At 51.9% G+C, this 18,643-nt stretch overlaps 1 protein-coding gene and 1 long non-coding RNA gene across 3 annotated transcripts in view; one reads left to right on the top strand and one right to left on the bottom strand.

Annotated features, from left to right (window-relative positions):
- The window catches only part of LOC122369332 (methyl-CpG-binding domain protein 6-like), a 38,111-nt gene extending 23,685 nt beyond the window's left edge, over positions 1 to 14,426 (top strand). For both annotated transcript variants that reach the window (XM_043344000.1, XM_043344001.1), the window contains exons 3-9: positions 6,664 to 6,787; positions 9,439 to 9,574; positions 10,189 to 10,262; positions 10,813 to 12,424; positions 12,704 to 12,807; positions 13,137 to 13,249; positions 13,574 to 14,426. In XM_043344000.1, the coding sequence (XP_043199935.1) occupies positions 6,664 to 6,787; positions 9,439 to 9,574; positions 10,189 to 10,262; positions 10,813 to 12,424; positions 12,704 to 12,807; positions 13,137 to 13,249; positions 13,574 to 13,649 (2,239 nt within the window). In that variant the 3' untranslated portion in view covers positions 13,650 to 14,426. The remainder of the gene's footprint in view (positions 1 to 6,663; positions 6,788 to 9,438; positions 9,575 to 10,188; positions 10,263 to 10,812; positions 12,425 to 12,703; positions 12,808 to 13,136; positions 13,250 to 13,573) is intronic.
- Positions 14,427 to 14,953: 527 nt separating this feature from the next.
- LOC122369333 lies at positions 14,954 to 17,727 on the bottom strand. Its single transcript, XR_006254390.1, has 3 exons — positions 17,583 to 17,727; positions 16,246 to 16,353; positions 14,954 to 15,855 (listed from the first exon to the last, which is right to left on the bottom strand). It is a non-coding gene; the product is annotated as an uncharacterized LOC122369333 (long non-coding RNA).
- Positions 17,728 to 18,643: the final 916 nt, after the last annotated feature.

Genomic DNA, 18,643 nt, shown 5'->3' with positions numbered 1-18,643 from the left:
AATGTAAAGCGTACCTAATGTTTAGTTGGTAATACAGCGAGGTTGGGCATCTGCTCAATCCATTTCTTCTCTGCAATAGTGCATTCGCCACTGTAATCAGACTTGTGCCAAGGTCCCAAAAAGATCCGAGATCCAGGGTTCGCAGAGTCCAAGGTCTGGGACCTTGAAGGATCCTGGACCTTGCATTGTCATTTTTGTCGCGAGACCTTGGAAACCCAGGACCTTAAAACATCCATATGCCGCGAGACCTTGGAATCCCAGGACCTCAACATTTGCATATGTCGCGAGACCTTGGAATCCCAGGACCTCAACATTTGCATATGTCGCGAGACCTTGGAATCCCAGGACCTCAACATTTGCATATGCCGCGAGACCTTGGAATCCCAGGACCTCAACATTTGCATATGCCGCGAGACCTTGGAATCCCAGGACATCAACATTTCATGTCATGAGACCTTAGAAACCCAGGACCTCAACATTTCATATGCCGTGAAACAATGGAAACCCAGGGGTCAGGACCTCAAAATTTTGGTATGTTGCAAGACCCTGCAGAATGCAGACCTTCAGTCCCAGTTTTATAATTTGTCATAGGATCTTAGGAGAGTGGTCTGGACCTACACCATCATTTTGCTGAGGGACCTCAACCTCAAGAATCCTGGAAGCTGGACCATGAGGTTTATGTTGCACATGGGCCACTAAGGACCCTGCACTAGGTTTTGTCTGTAAGCACTTCAATAAATATCTATGGTTGAGCAACCAGCTGCAAGGGGCTAAGATAGATACATGAAGAGAAAACAAACCAGACTGTGTAGACATATATAGAGCCAAATCGTTGTCATGGCTGTGAGGCAGAACCATGGAACAAGAGACCTGGTAGCTTTTTACATCATCAATGTTATGGATTCTGAAACTGTCAAACAGTGGACAGTGGTGGTTTGGAAAATTCTTTTCTAATCTCACCTCACATAATGGTTGTGATATGCCGGGCTTGAAGCTATTTGGAAGCTACCCACTGACCTAAGTGTCAAACTTATTTGTTTTGCAATTCATCAAATCACCATTGAGCAATGAGCAATATAAGCAATGATTCCATGACAGTTCAACTTTTTCGTTTAGCAGGTTTTTGTCGGACAATTTTTCGTCTGCAGATTTTCGTCCGCAGACTTTCGTGACTTCGTCTATGCATTTCTTCGTCGGTGCATATTTAAGTCCGCGCATTTTTTCATAAGGACATTTTCCGCCTCGTCCAGACGAAAAAATGCCGGACAGAAAAATGCTCAGACGAAAAATGCACCAAATCAATTCGTACAGACGAAAAAATGCAAGACGAAAAAGTCAGACGAAAATCTGCCGAGTGCCGACGAATAACCATCTGATACACTGCGTCTGACGAACAAATTATCAGATGGCATTTTGTTCAGAGCCTTCAATCTAATGTGAATGAACAGTAAGTAAGGTTTGCGCTCGCTGATACTCTAATTCTATTGGCTTAGTCGATCAGTTTTTCTGTGAGCGCTCGCGCAAACAAGACTTAGAACATATTTGAGTTTTTATCAGGTAGGTATTAGGCTAGGTATTATCGGTATTATGTAACTGAATGTGCAGAAAATCGAAAGCATATACCTATCCAATTCAACTTTTGCGTTTTTATGAAGCCTGTAAGTTTTATTTCTGTTTTTTTTTTTTATATTGCCTGAAAGAATACTTGAATGTCTGTCTTCAATGACTGTAAGGTGCTATCCTACATTCCTACTGATCAGGTAAGATTGAATTGAAAGGTACATGACAATACAAATTGCAAGGTACCTATTACCTACCTAAATTTTATGAATTTGTCAGGTTAAGGAAGGAGAGATTGATATTATGATTCATTTTTAACTTGTGTTGAAGCTCCCCCTACCTATGTTGGTTAATGATAAAACCACCACAGTCCACAGCCCACAGGTTTGCATAGGTTCTGCCCCTTTCAATTGCAATGTTGCTGGTCATCCGTTGGCAGAATATTTAGAACTAAGTCTGCTCATCAGAACGTAAGTTTGTTTAAGTTGTTGTTGTGGGACCCTGAATACTTTGGATCCTGAGATGTATTCTTGCCGTGGGACCTTGAGGACTGTGGACCCTGAACTCTGAAGTGTGTACTTGTCATGGGACCTTGGGGACTGTGGATCCTGAAATTCACACTTGTCGTGGGACCCTAGGGACTGTGGATCCTGCAATGCATTCTTGTCGTGGGACCTTGGGGACTGTGGACCCTGCAATGTATACCTGCCATGGGACCTTGGAAACCTTGGATTCTAGAAATTGAATTTGCCGTGGGACCTTGGAAACCTTGGATTCTAGAAATTGAATTTGCCGTGGGACCTTGGAAACCTTGATTCTAGAAATTGAATTTGCCATGGGACCTTGGAAACCTTGGATTCTAGAAATTGAATTTGCCGTGGGACCTTGGAAACCCTGGATTCTAGAAATTGAATTTGCCGTGGGACCTTGGAAACCTTGGATTCTAAAAATTGAATTTGCCGTGGGACCTTGAGGATCCTGGATCTTGATTTTTGGTCCCGGCACAAGTCTGACTGTAATTCATTGTAAGAGGCACTGGGCTGCGCCGCCTGTTAATTATTCCGAAACAAATGATCTAAAATTCAGTCATCAATGTCAAGAAGCCCGTAAAAAGTCTCTGAAAATGTTGGGAGTAATATATAGAAACGTTAATTATAAAAGTAAAGACGTTATGAAAAAACTTTATTGTTCTCTTGTTCGTCCACATTTAGAGTATTGTGCACAGGCATGGTACTCGCCCTTTAAAAAAGACGCCAAGTCTCTAGAGCGTGTGCAGAGGAAGGCCACTAGGATGGTGCATGGTTTTCGCGGGATGATTTACAGAGAAAGGCTTGTCTCGTTAAATATGTTTTCACTCCATTACCGGAGAGTGAGAGGTGATTTGATTGAATTGTTCAAAATTTATAGAGGTATTGATAAGCTAGATTTTAAGAGCTTATTCACGATAAGCTCGAACTCTACAAGAGGACATGGATGTAAATTGGTAAATAAATTTTCAAAAACGCGTTTAAGGCAATCCTTTTTTACTAACCGCGTCATTGATATGTGGAATAGCTTACCTCCTTGGGTTATTGATAGTTCCTCCCTTAACAAATTCAAACATAACGTGGATTTGTATTTTACGGAGCGTGGTGCGGTCTTTGACACCATTGAAGACGTAGACAACTCTGATAGGTTTCATTGTTAGGATACACTCATTGCATTCATTGTCATGTAAATCTTGTTCAGTGTGCATGAATGTGTACATCACTGTGTATTTCATCCTTGTTACCTTGTTGGGCTCCTGTAGCCTGTTGTTACATTGTAATATATGTTATGTTATGTTATGAAACCACCAGTGAATTGTCACAGTCACTCACAACAACAATACGAATCGTTCAGTCGTGCGCTGGGGGTCCGCCAAGTTTGAGTGTGCTGCAGAATGCAGACTGGACCGCCGAGAATATAACACTTCCGTCTCCCTGGGCGAGCGGCGCATTGGAGCCGAAGGAAACTGCTTCAGTTTTTTTTTTGTGGGGAAGATACCCATGTTTGAAAATTATGTTCTGGAATGATGCGATAAGGAAAAGGACGGTCTCTTGAATTGAGGGCTGTGGAGAAGAAGCAGATTTTCTCATTTGCTACCCGATACAACGCGAAAAGACGCAAATGTTGCACATTGGGCTTAATAAGTCTAATAAAAGATAAGGGACTTCGTGAATCATGCCTAACTGACCGCGACCCAGTTATTTGCCACTGCAGGTAGGTACTAGGTAGGTAGATACTCATTTGTAAACAGAGCGTTCCACCAACCCTCGCCAGAAATTCAAACAGCAGTTGCTTATCTTAAAACGTTTGAGTGCACCTAACAACCTTTAAAAGTGACGTCCTCCCTTTCAATGGTTCGTTCGAAGACACAAAGCCAGAATCAGCCAAGCAATATCGGAATCCATTGCGCAGTGTGTCGACTGTCGGATGTGCCCATCCACATAGCATAGCACACACTGCTAAATGCAGGTACCCTCACCTACACATTAGGTATTCGAAGGACTTGATAGCTCATACACATGGAAGAAACGCATGAAATGTGATTAATAGCTGCAGCAGAAGTTTGGCGTCCGATGCCTCTTCGCCAAGTTAAGACCATGCCAATCTCGGCCAGTCTGCCGCCGCGCCGGCACTGGCCGTGGTGTGACGTCATCCGGCCGGCTCGGCGCTGGGTAGTTCCACACTTAGGTAACTCGCCTCCGGGCCCACTCCGCCAACAGTCACCGCTCCGCCGGCGGCACTGGAACCCACCCGCGGCTGTAACCACCGCGGCCAACGGAGCTCGATTAATTTCACCGGCCAATTATCTACACGGGCGTAAACGTCATCCGCTGGGGAGGCGCCGGGCCACATTAACCGGCCGATAACTCAGCGTCCCGCAGTGACACCAAGGACAGCGCTACTGCGCGCCCGGAGGGGAGCAGCCGACACGGTGTGCAACCGGACAGCAATTAGGCTGAGTTTCATAACCGTAATGACACTGAAACGGACGCCAGCTGAGCAGCGGAGGCCGTTCGTCATGTAAAACGCTTGATGAGACAGCAGACGCGCTATGGTAGCGTTAGCTCTTTGGTATTCATGTGCTGATATCGTTAATCGTTTCCTACGTAGGTACCGTTACTGAATTATACATCGATTCGGTACGCACTGAATTTGAATTGTTCAATGAGTATTACAATTATTTCATGGTTACTGTCGAAAATGTAAGACAATTGCAGTGTTGACAGCAGCTTCATATTTAACACGCACACTTAATTTAGGAGGCATGCTTGTCGGTCGGCCCAGGTGACGCTGTCAGAGGTGCGTCGTTTTTTTCAATCCTCCAACCTCCGTGGTCTCCCGATAGCGGGCGGCGGTCGCGATTTGCCTGGCCGCTGCGGTATTGACAATCTGCGGGTATCCGACGCGTCTGCCTGGTGCTGTGACCTGTCGCGGAGCCATGACGCCCGGTCAGGACACGCCAGTTCTCCCAGGCGGCGTGTGTTATCCGTCTGGGCAGACTGGGCTTCTCCTGGCGCAGACTGGGCTCTTCCCAGCGTCCGTCTCTTCCCGGTGCAGGTCTGGGCCCCGGCCCTCCCGGCGTGGCGTGGTCTGTCGGGCGGCGGCCGATCGCCGGCCGGGGCCCGTCGGACCGTGACCGTAGCGCCGGTGTGCGAGTGCGTGTTTGTGTCGGCGGGGTGCGGTCGACGTGGACCGGCACCAGTCACCGGAGGATGTGCCGCCCATCCGCTCCCGCCACCGCCCCTGTCGGCGGCTACCCTACCACCAAGGCACTGATGGTGGCTCGCCAGACTGCTCTGGACGCCTCTGTCGACTCACCTGCCCCGATCATCGGTTCTGCGGGGGTAGGTACCCGCTGTGGCTGCGGCCGGCTGCCGGCGGTGGAGCCGTGTTCCCACATGGTGCGGGCTAAAGGTCGCCTCACTCCACCCGTGGGAGGCCCGCTGACCGATGGACTGGGTTTCCCGACCGGCTGCCGGTAATGCCGGGACTATAACTGCCTGGTGCACAATAATTACACGCTGCTCATGTGCACTGTGAATGATAAACTATATCAGAGTGATGCAATCGTGGTCAACATCACCTGACTTAATCGTCAGCAGTAAGGAGTAATAACAACACAACGCCACTAAATAATGTGAAGTGGGATGGCGTTACCGCCTGTCGCTCTGCCCGGCACCGCAAACCACTAACTGTCGCCGACCACATAGTGTTTGCGGCAGCCTGCTGTCAGATACTGGCTCGCCACTGTTTCACTGCTGCTGAGCCGACCACCGGCAGACGAGCCGACCGGCTCCTGACGGCCCCTAATGGCCCCAGTGCCGCCCCGGCGAGCCACTTTCACAGGACCGCGCGGCCGCAGACCGCCCATCGGACGCTAATTGACCCGATAGGGCAGACAGGGGAGGTGTCTGGACTGTCCGCCCAAAGGGAGGTGGCTTGGTTACTCCACCCGGCTGAGAGGGGTGGCGGCGGCTGAGCCAGGATCGGGCCGCCACGGCTGCTGCACTGAAAGGCGTGTACTACAGAAACTATCATCCTCCGGTGTTCGTTAGTGCTAAGGGAGTTTATCCGGAATTGCTTCGGTAGGGATTATCTGCCGAGGGTGTGTTTGTTTGGTGTAGCTTTGTGTCAGTTGGTTCCGTCGAGCGTGTTATCCTGGTGTATCCCTGATGCTCCACTTGTGGTTGTTGCAATGCCGCTGTATCCTGACGCGCCACTCTGTCTGCTCTAGTCCGAATTCTACCGCAGTACCCCGACGCCTCGCCCTATGTCTGTAGCAATCGAGCTGTCTCGGTGTATCGTAGCGCTCCACTGTGTGTCTGTTGCAGTCCCGGTACACCGTGACGTTCCACACTGTCTGTTGCACTCCGAATTCTCCCGTTGAACTCTGACGTCCCATTCTGTGTCTGCTCCAGTCTCGGTTCTCCTGGTATTTCCTGACTCTCAACTCTGTATCTGTTTTGCACTCCGAGTTCCGCCGTTGAACTCTGTTCTGTCTATTCTGTCTCTATTCTCTATTCTGTCTGTTGCCGCCCCGCCGTACCTTGACGCTCCACTCTGTGTCTGTTTCAGTCCGAGCGGAGTGAGCCTCACCTCCCGGGAGGAGGCGCGCCAGTACCTGCGCACCGCCGGCACCTGCAAGTGTGGCCTCGAGTGCCCCATCCTCGTGGAGAAGTCGTTCAACTTCGACCCGAAGGTAAAGTCGCCCACAGCTGACCCGACCCGGCAGTGGCCGGACTTAACTGACTATTAGAGGTGGCAAAATGTGGACCCGAGGACCCGGTCCAAAGAACCAGTCTGGACCCATATGGGTCCAGACCGGTTCCAGGAAATTTTCTGTCGGGTCCAACCGGGTCCTTCCATAAACTATACATATTGCACACTACACATTATTGCAAAATATGAAGTGAATGGAGTGAATGTTTCTTTGCACACAATAGCTCGTGAGTATTCCCAGTGGGAAATAGGCTGTTTTACTTGATGCAACTAACGATACCTACAAGTAGTTTGTATTAATTGACTTTTGGGGAACGGGTCCAACTGGTTCCGATTCCAACTAAGACCGGGTCTGACTGGTTCCAGAAATATCCAGCCGGGTCTGGTTCGAGTCTGGTTCCCAAAATTTTCATCTTTTGCCACCTCTACTGACTATCAACAACGCTTAGCAGGCTTCGCTATTATCCTTGTAACAATTGCATAATGCGCCCTATATTTAACCAGGAATGCTTTTGCAAAAACTTAGAGAAACTTGGGCTAGAAAACTTGGGCCCAATCTCAGCCCAGTAGTCATCAGGAGAGCTTAGCATGCTTCAAGAATGAGTTGATAAATCATTAAAAATCTCCCGAATGAACGCATCATTGAAGCAATACATTAATCTGATTGGTGAAAGAATAGAAATAGAGGGGCAAAGTAAAAAAAAAAAAAAAACTACGCTACTTCTGTTAACAGACCATTACTCAAGTCATTTTTGGGTTAAAACCAAGCGGCGGTTCAGTCTTTTCCTGCCTACCAGCGGCAGTCTGTGAACCGGTTCGATCCTCTGGCTGTGGGGCCGCCCGTAACACAGAATCGGCGCTGACCGCAGATCTGTGATCGGTCCCGATATATCGCTCATTTGTAGTGGACGCCGGCTACCGTGCTGTTTACAAATGGGCCGCGTGTAGGGCCGGCGGCGGCGATCGGAGATCGGACGGGGACCGGTCGGGGCCGAGCTGGCGGCCGAGCTGTCGGCCGCCGGACGGCTGACGTCTCGGGGACACCCGCGGGACGTGTGTCCGGCCGCGTGGGACGTTATCTCCGCCCGCTCCGACCGCCGCCTCCCAACACACGCCGAACGGTGACCCGTATTTCGGAGTCGCGGCGTCTCGCCGTGGAGCCTGTGGGGCCGATAGCGATCGACGTCGGCCGAGTGGCGGCTGCCGGGCGGGCGGGAGCCAGGTGGGGCGGTGGAGCGCCGCCGTGGCTGCTCGGCTGTCGGCCCGGCCCGCCCGGTTATCTGATGAACCCCTCGCATTTCAATGCCCGGCTCTGCTGCGGGGGGGGGGGGGGGGGGGGGGGGGAGATTGTGGCCTCTCGCCGGCCAGTTGTGTAACTAATTATTCCAGTTGGCGTGTTTTTGATCGTGGATGTGGGTGCTGAACAAGCGACTGTTTTGTAATATGTTGTCAGTCGTGTTGGGTCTGAGCGAAGGCGTCCGGGCGGCTCCTGCTAAACGAGTTGGAGGTTTGATGCAGTCAGACCAGTGAAGTGCTTGCTTCGTATCCAGCTAATGCGTGACGCAGTTAAGCTGTTAATAGTGGCGTAATTGTGTGCAGCGGAGCTGAGATGACTGATAAAACGCGAGTGTTTATGGTGTGCATTTCTTAATGTGCATAATATTCTTACACTGAGGCTGGCTTTGGGACGGCGTTGCTAATCAAGCGTGTTTTTTCTTCAAAGCAATGTGTTGAGAAGGGTTTAGGCCCGGTTTCAACGGATCTAACGATGAATTCAGCTGCCTGATTGAATTGCTGACCCCCCCCCCCCTCACTGAGTCATCTCCAACCCGTTTCATTCGCTGTTTTAACTTTTATCGACATCGAACCCCGCTCTCATTCCCATATACTGGGACATCGTTGCTAGCACGACGGGCGATCGCGGTTCTCTCCTTCACGAACCTCGCCGGACCAGGGGACACCAGCCGGATGGGGCTGGGCTGACCCGCTGCCAGTATTGGCCACAAGGCACGCACACATACGCTGTACGCGGCTCCAGCAGCTCGGCAGTCCGCTGGCGGTTTGTTGACAGACGATGATGCGTGAGGTATAGTAGGTGCTTCGGCTCGTTGAACCGAGGAAAGGACGCTGGCGAACGGGTTCAATGGACAAAACCAGTGCGCCACAAACTGGCGAGAGCTGCGCTGTAGTCATGCTTTAAATGCCGGGTCATACCTACTCAGCAAACACATCTGGTTTCGAATTTACGTACCATCCTACTAACTAGTTATATAGTCCCGAGAACCTACTATGCTCACTTTCTGTTGCGTTACAGTATTTATATCCGTATTATTAGTTACATGATTAAGCAATTAACGGCAAGCAATGCATACCTATGCAGTATTTGTTGATGATTTATAATGGGCACTTATCCGGTTGTTCTACGCCAGCTTAAATAGTGTTTTCTTCTATGTTTGCGCGTTCCATGCTGAGATGAAGGATTCTCGTCCTTTGCACCGCTCTGTGTTCGTGTTGAACCATTGATGTCTTCACACCCTGCATGTACCGTTTCTTCCTTTCCATTGTACTGGATCTAAACCCTGGACAATGGTTAGTGGTTAGTGGTGACCACTGGTGACCCCGACCTTACAGGTGATCACCAGGCCGCGGAGCGGCGCTGTCGGAGCGGTCCCCCCGGGCGGCGCCGTCAGTCCCAGTGAGACCACCAAGACGTGCAACCACCGCCGGAAACGGGCTGAGCTACAGCTGCGCCGCGCCACCGGAAAAGGTCAGCGCCGCCGGAGACATCGATTGGGCGGCCGCGGGGGAGGCGGCGGCGGCGCTGCGTGCGCGTGACGCGGGGGTGTGTGTCGCGGCGCGTGACGCCAGCGGGGGGACGGACGGGGTACGCGCCGTGTCGCCGGGCCGGGACAGGTGTGCCACCGGCGGCGGCCCGTTCAAACACAGCTGTTTGGACACCAGACGGTGACAAAAACCGGGAGCCCAGCTCCGGCCGCCGGCACTAACGGCCGCTACGCACGGCGCGTGTTATAACAAAAAATCCGACCGGGGACAACTGTGCACTTATGGTCACGCTAGTAAACTTGGCTTTATAGTCACGCTAGTGAACTATGACTGAAGTAACACAGACAAGCCTTCGTCCTACCTTTTGTACACACGTATGGTGACCGAATCTACGAAAGAAAACTACTGGCGCGCGTTTCGTGATGCTTTGCTCTCGTTCAGCAACTTGTCAGTGTGTTGCTTCCACCTAACCACAAAGGTGTTCTAACACCCCTACCTAGGCGTGGAAGTACACATCTTTACATTACGCCCGCTACGGCTGTAAGTTGACTGTGAGTTGATGCTCATTGATGGAATGTTGTGTTTCTTTGCCGGCAGATGTTCCTCCCACCTTCCAGGAGCAGCGATGTAACCCGCACAACAACCCCTTCTTCCGTGACCAGATGCTTCAGGTGGGTGGCAATGCGACACCGGCTCATCCTTTAAACCACCGTGCCTGCAATCGACTTCAACTGGTTATTTTGAACCGCCCGTCCACACTCAGTACCGTGCCACCCTCAGCGCCCTCTCAGTCCCCCGGCGCCGGACCAGCGTCCACCCCTGTCGTGTCCCGACGCTTCCGGCGGCCTCCATGTTTTACGATGATCGCTTCATTGTTTTTGGGATTAGCTATCAGCCATAATCCGGCCGTAATGCGGCTCCCGCCGCGGGCCGGGGCGCCACTGTCGCGGGGACACGCCGTAATCGGAGCGCGCGCTTATTACGGCGCGCCGGCCGGAAGCCGCTCGACATTGTCGCCGCTCCATCATAGACGAGTGCGGGTCCGGCCTTGAACTGCTTCAGCGGCTATTCCCGCGTAATGGGGCGATTGAATAGCGACCGCCTGATTAGCTGCATTTTTGTGTTCCTGTGAGGGTTACTGAAGAATTAGGACGGAATGATAATGACTTACGGCGAATACAGGCTGACTGGGATGTTAACTCGTTACCGTTTGCCGCGCAGGCGATGGAGCAGATGGGCTACCATCAGCAGCATCAGCATCAGCAGCAGCAGCAGCAGCAGGCGTACCAGCAGTCCCAGCAGCAGCTGTACCACCCCGGCCGGCAGCCGCACCAGCCGCAGTACCAGCCGGGCCCGGTGGTGACGCCCGCCGGGCCGCGGTGGCCGGCCGTGACCACGGGTCGGCTGCCGGCGCCGGCGGCTCCACCTCCCCACCTGCTGCGGGCGCACTGGGACGAGCTGAGGCGGCGGCGGGCGGCCGGCCGCGGCCGACGGCGCGCCTCGCCCTGTCCCAACGTGGAGGTGCGCCAGCTGCCGGGTGCCGGCGGCGACTCGCCTTCCTTCATGGACGATCCCAGCGGCTACCTGGCGCACCAGACCCAGCTGCTCAACGACACCATGCAGGAGGGATTAAGTCCGGTACCGGCCGAGGTGCCCATCCCCAGCACAGTGCCCCTGCCGGCCCGCGTCGGCAAGCACGCGCCACCGGAGACTCCGGCGCCGGCTGAGTCCCCGGGGGCGGCGCCCGACCGGGCCCCCGCGCCCGACTGCACGGCAGGCGACCCGCCGACCGCCGCCGCCGACTCTGCTGAGCAGGCGACTCAGCCGACCGAGCAGCCTGCCGACAGCGCGGAGTCAGAGTCACCGGCCCCGGAGTCGGAGGCAGCACCGCAGCCGGCCGAGTCAGCAGAGTCCAGTCGTTCCGAGTCGCTGTCGACTCCGGCTGAGTCGGAGGCTGAGCGGACTGGAGAGGCAGTCGTCAGCTCAGCCGGGGACACACAGACGCGGGCGGAGGCGGCGCCGGCCTCCACCAGTGCGCCCGGCCCGGCGGCGACTCAGGCACAGCAGACGGTGGTGAGCGGGGACGCCGAGGTGCCGCTGATGCAGTCGCTGCCGGCCGGGCAGATCCTCCTACCCTCCGGACAGCTGATCCTCACGCAGCCGTTCCAGCCGATGCTGCAGTACGTGAACGCGTTCCAGATGCAGCCTCCGCTGGTGGTGTCGGCCGGCGGGGCGCTGCTGCGGCCGCAGCAGGCCGAGCCGACCGACCAGACGCCAGCCGGCCGCAGGAGGCGGCGCCGCCAGACCGCCGGCGGGCCGGCCGCCCCGCAGCGCTCCCAGCAGCAGCAGCAGCAGCAGGCCGGACTGCAGACGCTGCTGCTGCCCGGCGGCGGCGGAGGCGGCGCGGCGGCCGGCGCCGGCAAACAGGCTCCGATGGTGCTGAGCGGCGGCCAGGCGGGCGGAGTGAACTTTCTGCAGCCGCTGCTGCTGCCCGGCGCCGGCGGCCAGCTGTTCATTCAGAGCGTCGGCGGCCCGCTGCTGTCCACCTCCGTGGCTGGCGTGCAGGCCGGCGGCCAGCTCCTGCAGGTGGTGTCTGTGCTGGGTGACCAGTGCCAGAGCTCGCTGTCCGCGCCGCCGCCGCCGCCGCCGACAGCCGAACACCAGACGCGCATGGCGGCCGACTCGAGCACCTCGGACCGCGGCTCGCCGGACGGCGGCGGCGGCGGCGGGCCGGGCAGCTCACCGGGTGCGCGGGACGAACCCGTCAGCTCCACCGGCGAGCCAGCCGACGAGCCGCCGCGACCGGCAAAACGACCCAGGCAGACCGCCGAAGGTATGTCACCGCGTAAACTTGGACCTGATTGTTTCAGTTTGTGGTGCCGGTAAGGCATCAATTTTAAATTTACATAGTTATTATGCAGTCACTAGCATGCTCTTAATGGAGCAAGGCTCTAGGCTGCTGTAGAGGTATGAATCCCCGTATTTGATTAATTTAGTTCAATTTCAACGCCATCTTCTGACCGTCTATCGACCTTGCTCTCAGTCGCCTAGTCGACGCCAGACCGCCCCTGCCGGCTCGCCTCTGAACTAACGTTTCCCGGCGCTCCGACAGATGACGAGTGTGATCCGCCGTTCAGTACCGGTGACATGGTCTGGGGCTCTCACCACGGACTCTGCTCCTGGCCGGGCCAGGTGATCGAGCGCACCGACGTACAGGCAAGTGAGCGCACCAACTCGGTCACGAACGCTGCGTGCAACTTACGTTAAGTTAATTTTAGCACAAAGGTTTTTGTTCAAGATGGATGAGTGCAGCTGGCGTGCGTCTTCTTCAACTAAGTGATCAATATTTCGATCAAGGAATACCTCCCTCAAATGAATGGAGGCTAAGGCCAGCTGAGCATGATGTAATCCTTTTAATAGTATTTTGATGTTTATGAGAGCGTACAATATTAATCAAACCCATCCCATGCTTGCTGAACGACACGCCCACCTGCGGCTGATTATCGCTGACCGCTCCGCTGACTACCATCCGCTACCTCGGACAGGCGTGCGATCCATCGCAGGTATGGGTGCAGTGGTTCGGCGACCACACCATGTCACTGGAGGCCGTCGACCAGCTAAGGAGGCTGCACGGCCAGGGCGCCGGCAAGCGCAACAAGTAAGTGCCGCGTTCACGGTGATAACAATCGTAGTACTCGGTCACTGCAGCTGTGGGTACTTTACAGCAGGGGCCCATTGGTAGCTGGTGTAGGTACCCGTAGGAACCTACCAAGAACGAACACTAGACCTACGTCAGTTCGACTCGCTTGTGGAACACCTTATTTCAACTTTTCTGCTTTTGGGAAGGCCGTTTCTCGTTGTGTTCACCAACACCGGTTCATATTTGAACTCGCAGCACTCAGCTTTCTCGTTTGCTAGATTTATGAACAGATCACCTGGAAATTGTTTCCGTTTCCTTCAATCGTTGTTTTCTTTCCGTCAGATCTCCGGCGGGGAACAGCAGTTTCGAGGAGGCTCTCAAAGAGGCGCTGGCGGCGGTCGAGCGCCAGCGGAAGTAGCAGTTGGTGATTGTGTCAACAGGTGGCAGCTGATACCGAGTGCAGTCGTACAAACCCGAGTCGCACCCGTCGCGGGACTCACTAGTCGTAGGGATCTGATCAAAGGACACCAGTATGGATGTTGGCGCATTGTTTTCCATGCTCTCAAAGAGTTCAAATAGTTTATTTTTACTTGTATTTTTACACAAGGTGGGTTGCTCAGACCCACGTACGTAAGGTGAGATGTTGGTCTAGTTTTAGATTTCTTATTTCGTGGCGTTTCCTCAAGTGACTTGTATTATCCATCGTTTTCCTCTTTCCACCTCTGCTGGCAAACACGGTCGGCACCAGGGCCCGATGCCGGCGTCATTCCGTTGGGTTTTTGGTCCTTGGATATATTCCGCTTCCATAAAGTAACACGATGGCGCCCGATCGAGCGCCGTTCCGCCGGGTTTTGGATCCGCTCCTCCTTCCTCCGTTACTCACCGCGTCCATCGGTTTCCGTCCTCACGCCGCGCCGTAGCGTTATTAGTTGCCGGCTCCCAGCCAGTGGCCGCAGATGCACCAAAGAGTCGGGATCAGCCGGCAGGCCAGTGGCGGCCGCTGTGTGCCTCTCCGGTGGGCTGACCCACACTCAAGTGACCTTAGAGGTTGTTGTGGCCTTTGTACTCGAGCGGGCGGCGGGGTGGATCGTGTCGACGCCCCGCCGTCCGTCCAGAAATGTTTTGTCGAGATCCGATGAGTGATCGCACGCCTTGCACTAACTCCAGTCGGCGACCAATACACTCGGACGCCAGAGGCGGTGGTTTGTTTCGCCGTCTGACCTAGAGCGCCATCTGCACCGCGGGATTTTGCAGATGACAGAATACGGCTGTGAGCCGACATCGGTCTGCACTCGCCAGCGGGCCGACAGTTCTACATGTTGGGTCGGGGTCCGAGAGGTCGTCCAAATATTTCCAGATGAGTCACCTATCCGAAACTCCCTCAGTCCCTTCCAACATGATAGGTTACTAGGTCGAGGGGAAGGTCTAAAGATCGCTTCGTGTCAGCTGTCAAGTAGAAATCGGCTAAACGCCTGACTTCAAACTACATCGATGGAGCATTTTTTTTTTGCTTGCTCCCCTAGCCACGACTTCGGGGCTGTTCATTTCAACGCCGATGACCACTGTAGTCCGCCCCCTCCCTGTTCATTCCAAGCTTAAACACGCGCACATACGTACGGCTCCGATCATCAGCTGGGTTTGTTGGTTCATTTTGTAGAAATCACAACTAATTTGCACATAAGATGCCGTTTACTAATGCAGGAACCATATGAGACATCCTCATAGCTTATGTTGGACATGTATTACGTATGCATCAGTCGTGGACCAGAGCTTTCATAGCGTCGTTGGTCTCATCATTTGGACATGTATCGGCCATTTCAGAGTAAAATCAATCCCTGGAGCGACCGGTGCATCACTGAGGTCACAGCAGCACAGAAGCGTTTGTAGTTCGGATTGCACAACCCGATGAACCTGGTAGGAAAGTATAGCCCGGTGACGGACTGCTCCGGTTGTTTTGCAATAGAAACACACAATTTTAACGAAAACTGTTTGACTGGTTTTCAAATAACCTGCGGTTACGAAACAAAAAGCCAACGAAGCATGCACTAAGCACTGAATAAATATAAATCCACGTAAAACCGTGCCATGGCCCGCAATCAGAATGACATGAAATTTGATAATTTGTAAAATCATGTACCTACCCGACACCCGTGCGATGAAAATGACAAATATAGCCAGTGAGGTACCTCAAAATGCAGTTGAATGTAATCATGACATATTGCGGTTGGCAATCGTCAGCGTACGTAAGCTTACTTCCTGGTTTAATATCATCAGCAAACAAGCACAATACAAATAAGCAACATTAAGGTTGCCTCAAATTCAACAATCACAAAGCATGACAGAATCTACGAGTAGTTAGATGCGTAACAGACATAAAGCTCTATTGAAGAATGGCACACAAGCGAATGTTCATTTGCTCTTGCTGGCTTCCCTCCATTGGGCGATTTTCGGCTTCATGTGTTCTTGGTACATTTGGTAGCAAACGCCTAGCGTCAAACAACTGACAACAAAGCCCTGAGCGCCCACCCGCATGTGGATCAGGTACACCGACAGCTTCATGTCCTTGGGCTTATGCCGCAAGTGGTACAGGTTGTAGCCAACCACGCCAACCAGACCAGCCAAACCTGCGACCAAGCAAAGCATCGATTGTGAAAAAGTTTGGTGGCAGTCAACACACCACTACCATTCACCACTGTTTATTCGCAGTTTTCAATGCTGCTGAAAAATTCAGGTCTTTATGTTTTTTTTTTTATAATCATCCACACTCATTTAATGTGAAATCTTCGATTCTACTATAGTGAAGATGCTAGGTCAATAACTAAAAATGTATGATTTTTTTCTTATTTATGCTGATGACCTAGACGTACTGTGATAAAAGGAAAAAAATATTCAGTAGTGTAAAGTTTTTCTATTAGTTTTTAGTTCACATTGCATTCCCTTGGTAGGTTTATAGCATCTAATGTGTACTCCTCTTCAGGTCAAGGCATGTGAAATTAATGTGCCTTTTGGCTTACCTGCCACCATAAAAGGAGACTCCTTCATTTTTCTGGCTAGTTTTGAGCCCTCAGCCTGCTCAAATGATTCACTTGGAATTTCCCTGGATGGATCCATGTTGTGAAAGCCTGTGAAGAAAAAGATATCATTTCAGAAATGAGCTATTATTATATATTTTCTGTTTCTGTGCCTGACAGGGCCCTCTGTGCCTGAGATTGCCCTCTGTGCCTGAGAGGGCCCTCAATGTGCCTGAAAGGACCCTCTGTGTGCCTGAGAGGATCCTGTTCATTCCAAAGGGCCCTATGTTTACTTCACAAGGTCCCCCATTTGCCTAAAGGCGCCCTCTGATAGTCCTCAAATGGTCCCTAAAAGAGTTCCCCCAATACTTTTTCAGTATGCAAAAAAATGGGAAGTGGTCAAGAGGGCCCTCAAAGTCATTTCATTTTGTTCAGAGTTAATTTTTTTAGGCTCCAGGGAGGGGGGGGGGGTTCAAGGACCCCCAGGACCCCCCTTAGATATGCCACTGAATACTACTTGTTACGTATGTTATTCATGATACAAAAATAACAGGTAGCTACAGTGTGATTCTCTCAAGACAGTTTTTACGTGATGGAGGGTGGCTCTGACTTTTTGCCATTCACAAGGCCAAAGCAAGTAGCAACAATTTCTTAGTTTGGAGGTAATACTTTTTGCATGGGTACTGCTTTTTTCTACCTATTTAAACAAAAATATCAGTCATGATGGGCCTTTTATCCACCGTAATAATACATTTAAAGTCAAAAAGGTAGGTACTACAGGTACCTACCAAAATGAATAAAAAATTGATTCCATGTCCATAAATGGACATGGCTCCTCCCACCAGAATCAAATTATTGGGTCTGTTCCAGTCACACTTCCTAACACCTCTAAACTCCTCCAAGATTGCTTCCCTGTTCCAGTGGCACAAGGCCATATATCAGTGGCAGCTCTAGCCCCTAAAAAGCCAAGGAGGGCCCTGCTCCAACCAATATTCCTATAGATAGCTCCAACCTCCTCTATCTTGCTCTTGGAGGAGTTTAGAGATGTAAGGAAGTGTGACTATTGATGCCTCCATATTTTGATTCCAGAGGTCTAGTTTGCCCAACTGATGGATGGTACACTCTTCTGTGCCAACTGTGGCCACCACCCAGTTTGAGTTAAACTTTTTAGGTGTGCCAAGACCCAATATTACAAAGATTGCTAAGTTGCCAAATAATGCACCAAGAAGGGTCCTATTTGAACTCAATATACAAAAACAAAATTAGTCATGAGAATGTGGTGAACCTCTCTTTTCATTTTGATTTCTTGACATCATTTCACGAATGCAAAGTCAGCTTACCGAGATCGAGGTGTGCAGGTTGCAGCCCAGACGGATGTCAAGATGATACTACGCTTCAAATACTTGTGCCTAGGCCAGGCAGTCTTGATCCGCTATGCACTACTGACCTACGCAATACTTCTACGGCTGTTGCAACGTTGCAACCAGGGGCGGCGCCACGGGTTTTCGATAGGGGGGGACGGGGACCTTGCCTGACCGAAAATCCCAAAAGTAGATACTGATCGTGTATGCAAAAAAAAAAAAACGAGGCACGTAACGCCGCGAAACTTGGCAAAGCCCAAAACACATCGAATGGTGCATCCCGTTTCCAAACTTATCCTAGGACACCTAAGATCGATCACCTTTTCAAGCATCCTTGCCTCTAAAGTCTAAATCAAAATTTGCAGTCTTGCCAACTCAAAGCTGGTTTCCTACAAGCTGCGAATTGCTTAGGTATGAGTAGCAGTGCCAACTATTCTTACGTTTCGTACTTTCAAATTTTCGATCTTACGTCTGGTCAGCTTTATGGCTTCACCATCAAATAGTCATGGAGGAAAAGTGGGAATGTCTTCTGCTCTGACAAGTGCGCCAAAACTGCTATATAATTTCAGAATCATGACATCACCACCTGATCCATATGCAACGGGCAGGGTGCAGCTAATGGCTAGCCGTCAGTGGTCATGTCATCGGTGGTCACTCAAAAGGTCATGCTAGGTCATGGAAGGTCACCAGCCGTTATTTGATCACACTTTCTGATGGATTTTCTTACCAAGAGCTTCGCGGAAAAAACGAGCGCATGCACCGTTGAAAAAAAAAAATTGAGTGAAAGGGTCTCAGGTCCGACGACCTCTGCAGGTGAAATGCCCCAGGTTGGATTCCGGTCCTTGTTGATTAACTTCGTCAAAAATGGCAGTAGAGCTGTGATGTCGGCACCATTGTGTTCGTCATGATCGAGCTGGCACGACCTGCATCGTTCTCATATTCACCCTCCAATCGTAACAACTACAGCAGGGATTGGCAAATGGCGGGGCACCCCCTTTGGGAGGTAATGAAGGTCTCTGGAAACCTCATCCCTCATCTCT

Source organism: Amphibalanus amphitrite, unplaced genomic scaffold, assembly GCF_019059575.1.
Source record: "Amphibalanus amphitrite isolate SeventyFive unplaced genomic scaffold, NRLGWU_Aamphi_draft 001026F_arrow, whole genome shotgun sequence".
NCBI classification, from domain to species: Eukaryota; Metazoa; Arthropoda; class Thecostraca; order Balanomorpha; family Balanidae; genus Amphibalanus; species Amphibalanus amphitrite.
Note: the sequence above shows the minus strand (reverse complement) of the source record. Positions and strands in the feature narration are given on the sequence as shown.